Source organism: Aedes aegypti, chromosome 2 (assembly GCF_002204515.2).
Source record: "Aedes aegypti strain LVP_AGWG chromosome 2, AaegL5.0 Primary Assembly, whole genome shotgun sequence".
In the NCBI taxonomy this organism is placed as follows: Eukaryota; Metazoa; Arthropoda; class Insecta; order Diptera; family Culicidae; genus Aedes; species Aedes aegypti.
Window position 1 is genome coordinate 322,648,792 of NC_035108.1, and position 11,019 is coordinate 322,659,810.

Here is an 11,019-nt window from a genome sequence, read left to right on the forward strand (position 1 = left end):
AATGTCATGCGTGTTGTATGAATGCAGGCGGATCAATGGGATGAAATTATGGCTCGTGTTTCAATGATCGTTAAATTGTCCAAAGCCTGGTGCCATTGGAGCCGGCCTTCTGACACCTGATACCTACAATCTATTTCAATCGACCTTTAAAAATGTGGTCGATGGACAATTATGGACAATGGCGATGTGACGTCTGTCTGTGTTGGATTATTTGCACCACCCTATTTTCAGTGCATGGCTGCGGATGCAGTCGCAATGGAATTCCTTTTATGCTACTGGCAGCCCTGTTTTCTAATTAGAAAAGGTAAATTCACCACATTCACTTTCTTGTTTTGATCGCTGTTTTCGTTTGCACTTTTCCCTTCTTCGCACGTGCGTTCCATCCATAACGTAACACGATTACCGGCACTGCACATCTTTAGCGCAAATTTGATTGAAATCAAAATTAAAATGTTACGTACCAGAAAAGTGCTACTTATTCTCACAAGATCTAAACACAGTAAAACGCATTGGGTAAGTCTAACGTGATTCTCTTGTTCAATAGTGATTCAATCCACCTCATCGTTTCCTTAGTCGCAAGCCCAGAAGAAGCAGTTCACCAAAGATCGCGCCTTGGAAAACTTCGACGACTTCTACGGCCAGGTGTTCGGCAAGCAATGGAAAAGCATCCGGGTGGCCCTGCTGACGGAGCACAAGTACATGGCCCTGGTGAACCAGTTCGGGGACAGCGAACAGACGGCGGATTTTCTCCGGGCGGACGGCGCTATAAATCTGAGGGATATTTACGAGGCCAAGAAGCAATTTCTGACGCGGGACGATTCCAAGATGTTTTCGGATGATAAGATTTTCAAATTGGATCAGAAGATTGAGGCGTTTGCCGAGACGCAACAGAGGCAGGAGCTGGAGAAACTGTACAAGGAGGATGTGCCGGATTTGGAGGGTGTGAGGGAAGTGAATGAAACTGCGGAAGAGTTCGTTGATTACAAGAAATCTCTGAACCGGACACTGAGGGACGATGCCGAAATGGACTTTCAACGGTTGATAGACCATAATGTGGGAGTGGCTGGACTGCAGGAATTTATTCCGGCGTCCAAGCTGAAGGGGATGGAGGATTTCATTTCGGAATCGGACCACTACAAGTACTACAACAATAGCGCAGATTTCCCGGTATCGATCGAGATGGAACACAGTTTTGAGATTCCGGAAAATTTGGAAATATTCTCCTATGAACGAGGAAACGTTTCCGACTTCCGGCCGCCTCGAAGTTGCTCTACCGGAGTTCTATCGCATTTCCTGATGGATGGGGCTTCGGTGCTCCCTGCTTTGGCATTGGACGTCCAGCCGGGAGATCGTGTTCTGGATGCTTGCGCTTCCCCTGGAGGGAAATCGCTTTTGATGCTGCAAACTCTTCGACCAGGAACTTTGGTATGCAATGATGTTCAGGAGAGTCGCGTTAACAAAATCAAGAAACTGATGAACAGTTACTTTTATAACTTCGGAGAAGCGTGTAAAAAGCAGCGCTGTTTCGTCACACACCAAGACGCTCGCGACATAAAGGAGTACGAAATGTACGACCGGATTCTGGTGGATGTCCCCTGCACGACGGATCGGCACTCGGTGATGGAGAACGATAATAACATCTTCAAATCGAGTCGGGTGAAGGAGCGATTGCGATTGCCCGAACTTCAGGCAGGTATTCTGACGAACTGCATGAAACTGTTAAGGCCTGGTGGAACGCTGGTCTATTCCACTTGCAGTTTGAGTCCAGTGCAGAATGACGGTGTGGTTCACATGGCGCTCAGCAACGTGTTCAGCGATACGGGAATGACCCTGACTGTTAAGTATGTGAACGAACCATTTCTTCCAAAAACTTAGTTATTCTAATCACATTCTTTCGTGTTTCAGGGACTTGAGCTTGGTTATGCAGCCGTTTTCCGACATGTACAAATTCGCCTACCCAAACACGCTGAAATACGGTCAACTAGTTCTGCCATTCCTGCCGGCGAATTTCGGACCAATGTACTTCTGCAAACTAGTTCGGAATAATTAGTCATATTATAAAAGTTAGAAATGTGAATTATTGTTTAATTTGTAACAAGAAGATTCTTAAGTTAATAGAAGATATTGCTTCATGTTTTCATTTTCTTCTTTTTCGGCTTGGCCGCAATTGGAGCTGGTGCTTTAAAAACGGTGCTGTAAGAAATAAGGGACGTTGTAAGGCAAAATTTCTTAGCTCGTTCCTATAACGGTGATACTTACTGACAAGTGGTGCAAATTGGACTGAATTTGCAGAAAATGGAAAGACACACAGAACAGACGTAGCCAATGTCGATCAGTTCCCGATGACAGAAGCAAGCCGCCCGGTAATCGACCTTGACCGGTGGCGGAAGCACTAGCTTACACCTAGTTAGAGGTTCCGGCAGGAACACCCACTGAAATTAGACATCATCTTAGTACAACCTGGTGTTATTCGGTTTTAATCCATCCACTGACCAGCAAATACTGCAGGAAGCCATCCAGCTGCGGAAGTTTAAGGTACTGTCCCCCGGTGATATCACATCCCTGCTGGAGCAAACTCAGCGGCTTATCCAGGGCACAAACGTCCAGCGAGACGTTTTGCTTCTGTGCGGTAAAAAACACGTTCATGTAGGTCATATACTGCGAGGCGCACTCGTTGCTTCCCGTGACGACCAGTATCCGGGAATTGATCTTCACTCCCGCCGGTTTGTTGCGATGTACCTGGAATAGGCATTAAACATCAATAATCCATTCCCCCTAGCTTCTGTTCTTGATAATTACCCTGGCAATGTAGCACAACGCCATGGCCATACTTCCGGCCAGCAGCGACTCGGTGGGGACCGTCAACCGGGGAGCTTCGCTTATCACTTTGGCCAACTTCTGTTTGATGGTTTTCTCGACCAGCGTGAAAGCTTCGTACTGTCCGTCGACCTGCCGGATATCCAGCGGCTTTCCTGGCGTTGGGTAAAGGAACTCCGTAGCATGATGATGGCAAGCCAAGACCGCCAACTTATTCTGGGCCTTCTGCATTAGATGAGCGTTGGCAAAGGCCACAATCGAGTCCAGACATTGGGTCAAATGGTGGGGATTTTCGCGAATGATCCGCTGGGAGGGATTCGTGTCCATCACAATGACCAGCAAGCTGGCATCTTTGTTTTCTGGAAAACCGAACGAAGCAGAGTTTTAAACGTCGATAAATCCTATTCACCCCTATTCTTGTTTACGTTCGAATGCGCTTACGATCGAAAACCGTTTCGCATTCTCGTTTACGCCAGCAAAATCAAATGGGCCATGGATTCGAACGAATAGGATTCGATCGAATGTTAGATCCGCCGTAAACAAGAATGAGGGTGATTGTTTTTAGAGTATTTACCTTCCATTTTCCAGCACTGATCGATATAAATTACAAAACGCGAGATGGACCAACCAATGGTCTTAGCCTGTCGAGTACGACAATCCAAAGAAAAAAAAAATAAATTACAAAACATCAGATTCTGATGTTTTGCTTTTTGCGTCTTTTGCTTGACAGACCGGTGCGTGACTGACTGTCAATTTTATTCACCACGAATATATTTTCACCAAACGGCTGCGTTTTGCATTCTGAAAAATTTATAGAAGTCATTTGGCGTAGGACTACAAAAGTAAACACCCCATTAAACATTTGACAGTCCAATAGCTGACTAAATAGGGTCCTAAAGCCCAGTCCCAATTTTAGTGCCAAACGCTTAAGTTTAAGCCAAAAACACATGTTTACTCAATTTTCTAATGTTTTCCGTTGGTTTAAGCCCAAAAAACATGTTTTTAGATTTTGTCACATCCTTTGGCTTAAACTCAAATTTTGGGTGTATTTTGTTTTCCGTGTCCCTTACGAAATGTCAGATAGGAACAACCCCAGTGGTCGAACTAAAACCCCTGTGGTGTTTTTGTCGACTAAGCGAACGTCAAACATGATCAAAAGTGTCAAAGTTCATTTATGAACCAAATTTTTAAATTAAAGTTCAAACATGATATAGTCATTATTTGAGCGGGAAAAATTGCTAAAGTAGTTACCCGGATAAAAACGTATCATTCAGCGAATGGAATAAACCATTAATGTACAATATAACGTATTGGATACAATACAGCGTATTGTAATTGAATGTCGAAGCAATATTATTCTTGTTTGGATAAACAATTCAAAAACAATATAATATATTGTAACAGAACATTGTATTGTTTTTAATTGGTTTTATACCTTACAATTTTGGTCAAATTCCTATTTTTGCGTAATACAACTGTTGCTTTTTTCTATGTAGCTTTGCTGAAAAAAATAAACAAAACAAGTTCAGAAAGCAAGAAATGTTGGGTGAAAAATATTCAAAAAGTAAAAATAAGTAGTTTTTTAGAAGTCACTTGACATTAGCTATAACGACGAATGCAACCATGATACAGTTCGTTGAATTGTTTTTGTATTGTACAACAATACACGAATTACTAATCAAGACAATACATGAACAATATATCGTTTTGTATTTTCAAAATGTTTGTATGAGAAAATATCTATATTTGTATTGTTACGATACTTAACCACCCATACATTATATTGCAAAAATCTCATATACCATACAGTGAACTGTTCAAAACAATATATTGTACTGTAATTGTATTGTCATTTTACAATATACTGTATTGTATTTCCAATATATTGAATGGTACTGTTACAATGCGTTATATTGTTTTTGTATTGTATTTTTTATCCGGGTACAGTAACATGCTTTTTCGTGTTATTAAATAAAAACAAGATTTCATTAAAAATTTTAGGACCTAATTGGTTGAAAAATCGGTCGATTGTTGCACCGATACTTATGGAAGTTTAACACAGCGATCAACTGACTAATCGCTAGATTAAATCGGGTGACCGAGGAAATCTGATGTTTAGTAGGTCAACTTACTTGGATTTTACTTAAAATACTTAAAATATATTCGCTTGATCCCTGTGTTAATCTTCCATAAGCGTCGGTGCAACAATCGACAATATATTTATATTACTCTCTGCGCTACACGCGCATTTCAAATGCATTCCAATACTTATCATTTTTTGAGCTATTCGAGTGTAATAGGAGTCATATAAACTTTAAACATTGAAGATATTGGTTTCATACAGAAGTCATTTGCTGCCAGCATATACCTGGTATTTGCTTCGCATTTAACTTCTCCAGACAGATTGAATATTGCGTGCTGGTATGTAATAATATAGTTAAAATGGCAGTTCAGAAGGGTGGAGAAGCAGCGACTGTACATAAAATTCAATTTTATGTATCAGAAATCTCATCAAAGGTAAACAATCGACTGAAATGCTAAACCACATAAAATTAAGAGAAAATTATTATTTGAAATTCTATTCTCCAAATCTCAAAAAGGCAGAGTAACAAAATAGAAATAAAACATAAGATCTAATGAAAGGTAAGTTTTTTTTAACAACAATATAGACGGAATTCCAATTAAACATTTCCTTCCCTTTCAACAGATTCATAATGTATTTTTCGCAGCATAAGTCAAACTGGATTCCGTAAACAATATCAATCATACCTGCGGAAGTATCTTCCATGCCAACCGGTTGCAAAAACAATCATTTTAGGGCTGGTTCATATATTTCATAACGCTTAAATTAGCCATTTTGGACACCCACCCACCCCCTTGTGACGCTTTTTGTATTGATACTCTACAATTTTTGTATGAGCCGTAACAACGTTAGGACACCCACCCACCCCCTAAAGCGTTATAAAATTTGTGAATGGGCCCTTATGTTTAATTATCAACATATTATAATTTGACAAGAATATTAAAATGAAACAATAAAATCTGAATATGTGAAAATAAAATATTATTATTAAGATATGAAACACCCACTAACATTTTAACATTGACAAAACAAATTTGAAATGCATATAATATTTATCCGGCGAGCTTCAATGGATATATATTAGCCTGGGACACGGTTATTGTCGCTGCAGCACTACTCTGCAATTCGCTGGAGAGTCCAGCGACGCGACAATTTCTGGCGACGTCAAAAGAACTGTCATTCTTAGTTTTGACATTTCAGAATTGATGGACGTCATTGAATTGAAAAAGAAAAAAATATAACTGAACAACAAAAACATTAACAAAACATCGATTGATTTACAACATCGTGTGGAATTAAAGTCAAGGTAATTAATAATTAATTCTGTACTTTGAATTGAAAGATAATCCAAATACCGTATCCTTCCAGATGACAAACGTTGTACTCCATGCAGTCCAGAAGATCCTAGCGAATACAAATACCGTGTATCATGCGTTGTATGGACACTATTATTTGGGTATATCCAAAAAGGATCTTGCGAAAATCTACGGTAAAAGCCAATCTACCATATATTCTTGGTTTCGTAAGTTTGAGAAAGAGGGTGTATACCAGCGGAAGAAACGTGCTCAAGTTTACAAAAAGTTTCGAGTGGAAATGAGGATATGGTTGGTTCAGTTATACCAAAAGCATCCATTATTATTTTTGGATGAAGCTAAAGAGAGATTCCAGAAGCAATTTAAAATCAATATCAGCGTTTCATCCATTTGCTCCATTTTACATGAAGCCGGATTTTCATGGAAGACTGTTGAAAGGAGAGCGATGCAAATTAGGGAAGAAGAGATTGTGAGATTTATGCGAGAACTTCTGGCAATTCCCTGGGATATCTACAACTTAGTTTTCCTTGATGAAGTCAGTTTCGACAATCGGGACATGTTACGCCGGAAGGGGTATGGTGTTGTGGGGCAAAAAGTGATCTACAGTGGTGAGTTTTGTCGCCGCCCACGTTTATCATTCTTGTGCTTTCTTGGAGTTGAAGGCATTCTAGACAGCTTTTGGACTGATGGAACATTCAATCGCATTAAATTTTTTGAATGTTGTCGAGAGTTTGCACTACGAAATCCAAAAGTTCGTCAGTACCCAGGATGCTATTCGGTTTGGATACTAGATGGCGCAAAAATTCATTGCGATGCAAATATCATTCGGTATTTGCGATCGATCGGCATTATTCCCATATTCCTTCCGGCGTACTGTCCCTTCTTTAATCCAATTGAGATCGTTTTTGGTTTTGTCAAAAAACATTTGCAAAGAAGACACCAAGAAAACACTCCAATAATGGGTGATGTCTGCGATGCAATGAGCTTTTTCAAACAATATTCCTGCCAAAAACTTTTTGCTCATTGTGGTTACTTCCCTGGAGGACATTTTTATCCTGAGAAGGGACTGCAACAAAATCCAAGCGATTTAGGCTTAAGTGTGATTCCTGAGTGACTTTATCACAATATTTGCTGTTCTTTTTTCTTCAAAATAATGAATAAAATCGGATTTGAGATGAAAATATAATCGGTTATTTTATTTCATTCAAATTACATCGTTCTTTTCACTTTTGTTACATGTGATCAACATCTGGACAGTCAGTTACACTGTCAGCCAGGACTTTACTTACCTCTGTCTCCTCAGGGCGAACTGCAGATTGGACAGCAATAATAATTTCATTAGCTGCTTTTCCTTTCGCAATCATTCCTTCCAATTTACGAGCAACATTCGAAAGAATGGAAACCGCCGAAGAAATGCCTTGAAAAACTTCCTCAACATCTTTCATCCATCCCCCATTTACGGCATGAGCCACTGATGCCCCCCGATGAACAGATTGTAGTCGGGCTGCTTTCGAGACGCCAGTCCACCTGAAATACTTCGCAAGATTTCTTGGCGTATTATCGGTCCTCGGGTTTCTTAATAAAACAATTGTTTTGATTAAAGCCGACGTTTCGAGCATTTATTTGCTCATCTTCAGGGCAAAATCGTTAAACTGTTTAGATGTGCTCGGGTGAAAGCTGTTGTAATGTTGTTAGCCGTTCGTTTCATGTTTGTTCAAATCCACTTGACTTAAAAGCAATTAACGATTTTGCCCTGAAGATGAGCAAATAAATGCTCGAAACGTCGGCTTTAATCAAAACAATTGTTTTATTAAGAAACCCGAGGACCGATAATACGCCAAGAAATCTTGAAAAGCAGTCCCGACGGTCGATATCCCACCAAATACTTCGCAAGTTCCAAAGGAGGCGACGGAGCATTTTTCATTTCCTCTTGTTTATGCGCCGCTGACGAATGAATTGTGTTGGCCCATAACAACCAGGAACTGTGATGGCCTTCCAGTTCAGGATGGTTGTTCTTCAACTCTTTTGCTAGAGCTGCATCATCCCGCGTCGAATGAGCTCCCGAACGATCTGGATTGTTGGGTGCAATTAACTGTTTGAGGACCATTTGGTGTTGAGGGTTGGTTTCAACATTTACCGAATATGCATGAATGAACATTTTGATTTGCTTGCCTCTCCATGAAGTGAGCAATCGAGGAGTGACTTCAGAAATAGTGTAGGCCTTCCTTTTCATTTGATCTTGCATCGTGACGAACTTCTCAATATCTTCTTGGTCCGGGACTTGCTTTTCAGCCCACTTTGGTCCATCATCATCAAAATTGATTTGTCTCGATACATGCGCTACAGACAACTTCCAAATGCATTTAATTACGTCCTCAACAGAATCTCCAAAAACATTCTTAGTTCCCACTTCTCTTGGGCGCATCTGACCTCGATAAAGCCGACGGAACATTGTTGCTTTGAAAAAGTACAAATAGTTCTCCGCAGCGCCATCGGATACTATCGAGCAATTAAAACATGAATGGTCGTCATCGTCGGAACCATCGACGGGGAGAAAATGGTTCACTTCACTCAAATCATCTGGAATCGGTAACGGGTCCTGAGAACACAAAGGCTGCGGAGAGGGTGTTTGTTGTTGAGGAAACCATTCATTATCGTGATGATCAGAATCCATGTCTCCCGGCTCTTCCAAATACTCCTCCTCCTCGTACCTGCGTATGGAACGATGGAAATTTTCATCTCGATGATAAATCTCAAGTTCCACATTACTTACTCATCCTTATTGAACTCCATTTAGTATTTTTACGAATCAGTTAATACTCCGGCAGCTGAATTTTACACAAGTTTGGGTTGTTTATTTACAGTTCGAAATGAAAATCGGATAAAAAAAGACGACAAAACACCGTCAATGTGAATAAAACCATGGTGTGTCATACGCATGAAGTTGTCTTGGTGGCAGTACTCATGATGTTCGATTATCATCAAATTTTTGAAAGTAATGAATAAGTTTCAAAATTATATTGTTTGCTTTCGCAGTTTTAAATATTGCTCTTTGAATGTTCTTATGATTTGGTAATAAAAAGGCATTGTAGAAAAAAAAAATATATTTTTTATATAAAACGAGTCCATTTCATTTCAGCTAGTCCAGGCTACATTGTATTAGTATATCATGAACATCGTTAGACAAACGAACGAAGTCTAGCGACACATCGCTTCTGATTTTTTTCTGCAGACACAATACAATACAACACGACACAATTGCTATAGTATCAAATAGTGTTTTTGACAGTCTGGGTTCAATTGAACGCGATCAACAATTTTCCTGACTCAAACAGGAGATGATGTGCTGTTTCCTATATGTTGGAGCTGAAAATCCCATATTAACTTCAATTCAATTGCGCCAGCTCATGGAACGACCAAATGAGCTGAAACTTTTAGGAAGTCTTCCTCTAACCCTAAAGAATAATCCTGGTGGGTGCTCCATGGAATTATACAACTTTATTTTTCTCCCATACTAAAGTGGGCCAGTCTAATCCCCACTGTACAATTCCCGGCAGAATGAAAGAGAGGCAGATAGAAAATAGTCATAAATTACTAAAATTTAGTAATTCTGTGACTACCCGTGTTTCTGAGTGTACGCCTTCCGAGTTACGAGAGCCGCTACCAACTGATAGACTTGCAACCTTTGTGAATTCAAAGAGATATTTGCAAATTATCATTGGTGCATATCATACCCCCTCGCTGTTTATCATTTCCCGCATCCACTGAATGCTTAGATCGAAGTATACCTCCCATATAGCCACTCTATTGGGTCTGCTCACCAATTTCATAACGCTATAAGGAGTGGGTGGCAGTTTGTAATCGAAACGTTACAACTCATACAAAATTTGCACAATATCTATACAAAAAGCGTTACGGGAAGGTTGGTTAGTTGCCAAAACAAACTCATTTTTGGCGTTATGAAAATTGTGAATGAATCCATTCACAATCAGGCGAATAGAAAATCGCAAGAACTACTGGAATTTATTCACAAATTTCATAATGCCAAAAATAGCCAATTTCGACACCCACTAAACGCATTTTGTATGATTATTTTTCAGATTTTGTATGAGCTGTAACATCCCGCATAAACCAAAACAATACAGCCACTGTTTCCGAAACTATCCGCAACTATTTGCGACAATTTATGAACAGTTCCATATAACATCCAAAAAAACAATAAACCAACATTACCATAAACGATTTTTACAGTTTGGGGAATGGTATTTGGGACACTGGTTTTACACTCGTTTCCATATGTATCCGGATTGCAAAGGGTCTGGTCATGTTGTGCCATTGCTTTCCTTACACTTTCCCAATGGAGTACAGGTTCTATAAGAGAAAGGAAACAAACAAATATTATTGTCATATTCCTTGAATAGTATACGCCGCGCGGCGGTTGGTTTGTTTCCCTTAGGGCACTAGCAAAATTTCACGCAACCTTCCTTTGAGAGAATGATGCGCCGCACTTAAGCAAATACCGTAATGTTATTTTCCCATAAGAACCATAACGGGGTGAGAAAAGTGCCGCGCGTCATTCCCGAAGGCCGCGTGAAGTTATGGACAAATACCCCAGTAAGGACAATCACTATTCTATGCCACTAACACTTACCTTACAAAATCTTTAAGTGAAGTTTTCGATTGGTCCTACTGGAAAAGCAAATCCGAAGGTATATTTCATTGCCATTTTCCACGGTGCGGATTTGATCTGGCTTTGCATTGATTAGCCGATGATTTCTTCCACTCGATTGTTGGTAGAAAATCCGA

The 11,019-nt window shown here is 39.9% G+C and overlaps 4 protein-coding genes across 4 annotated transcripts; 2 read left to right on the forward strand and 2 right to left on the reverse strand.

The window, feature by feature from the left end:
- Nucleotides 1-343: 343 nt before the first annotated feature.
- On the forward strand, nucleotides 344-2,140 carry LOC5576430 (5-methylcytosine rRNA methyltransferase NSUN4). Its single transcript, XM_001662585.2, has 3 exons — nucleotides 344-513; nucleotides 574-1,841; nucleotides 1,906-2,140. Exons 1-3 carry the CDS (start codon nucleotides 451-453, stop codon nucleotides 2,048-2,050), a joined length of 1,476 nt encoding a protein of 491 aa, XP_001662635.1. The 5' UTR covers nucleotides 344-450; the 3' UTR covers nucleotides 2,051-2,140.
- Nucleotides 2,063-3,522, reverse strand: LOC5576426 (general transcription factor IIH subunit 3). The gene is made up of 5 exons (XM_001662584.2): nucleotides 3,392-3,522; nucleotides 2,800-3,176; nucleotides 2,494-2,739; nucleotides 2,260-2,432; nucleotides 2,063-2,193 (listed from the first exon to the last, which is right to left on the reverse strand). The coding sequence occupies exons 1-5, from the start codon at nucleotides 3,504-3,506 to the stop codon at nucleotides 2,130-2,132; spliced, it is 975 nt and encodes a 324-aa protein (XP_001662634.2). The 5' UTR covers nucleotides 3,507-3,522; the 3' UTR covers nucleotides 2,063-2,129.
- A 2,228-nt stretch (nucleotides 3,523-5,750) lies between these two features.
- Nucleotides 5,751-8,681, forward strand: LOC110676751. Its single transcript, XM_021845823.1, has 2 exons — nucleotides 5,751-6,206; nucleotides 6,269-8,681. Exon 2 carries the CDS (start codon nucleotides 6,269-6,271, stop codon nucleotides 7,325-7,327), a length of 1,059 nt encoding a protein of 352 aa, XP_021701515.1. The 5' UTR covers nucleotides 5,751-6,206; the 3' UTR covers nucleotides 7,328-8,681.
- On the reverse strand, nucleotides 7,382-9,571 carry LOC110676752. Its single transcript, XM_021845824.1, has 2 exons — nucleotides 8,987-9,571; nucleotides 7,382-8,924 (listed from the first exon to the last, which is right to left on the reverse strand). Exons 1-2 carry the CDS (start codon nucleotides 9,004-9,006, stop codon nucleotides 8,024-8,026), a joined length of 921 nt encoding a protein of 306 aa, XP_021701516.1. The 5' UTR covers nucleotides 9,007-9,571; the 3' UTR covers nucleotides 7,382-8,023.
- Nucleotides 9,572-11,019: the final 1,448 nt, after the last annotated feature.

What these genes read in the sequence shown, in the direction of transcription:
- LOC110676752 (XM_021845824.1), bottom strand. Translation starts at nt 9,006, where the DNA reads ATGGAGTTCAATAAGGATGA. An exon ending in ATGGAGTTCAATAAGGATGA is followed by an intron (nt 8,925 to 8,986) that starts GTAAGTAATGTG and finishes TTCCATACGCAG; the next exon opens with GTACGAGGAGGAGGAGTATT.
- LOC110676751 (XM_021845823.1), top strand. Translation starts at nt 6,269, where the DNA reads ATGACAAACGTTGTACTCCATGCAGTCCAGAAGATCCTAGCGAATACA.
- LOC5576430 (XM_001662585.2), top strand. Translation starts at nt 451, where the DNA reads ATGTTACGTACCAGAAAAGTGCTACTTATTCTCACAAGATCTAAACAC. An exon ending in AACACAGTAAAACGCATTGG is followed by an intron (nt 514 to 573) that starts GTAAGTCTAACG and finishes TCGTTTCCTTAG; the next exon opens with TCGCAAGCCCAGAAGAAGCA. An exon ending in GGAATGACCCTGACTGTTAA is followed by an intron (nt 1,842 to 1,905) that starts GTATGTGAACGA and finishes TTCGTGTTTCAG; the next exon opens with GGACTTGAGCTTGGTTATGC.
- LOC5576426 (XM_001662584.2), bottom strand. Translation starts at nt 3,506, where the DNA reads ATGTTTTGTAATTTATTTTTTTTTTCTTTGGATTGTCGTACTCGACAG. An exon ending in GCTTCCTGCAGTATTTGCTG is followed by an intron (nt 2,433 to 2,493) that starts GTCAGTGGATGG and finishes GTCTAATTTCAG; the next exon opens with TGGGTGTTCCTGCCGGAACC. An exon ending in CCAATTTGCACCACTTGTCA is followed by an intron (nt 2,194 to 2,259) that starts GTAAGTATCACC and finishes TATTTCTTACAG; the next exon opens with CACCGTTTTTAAAGCACCAG.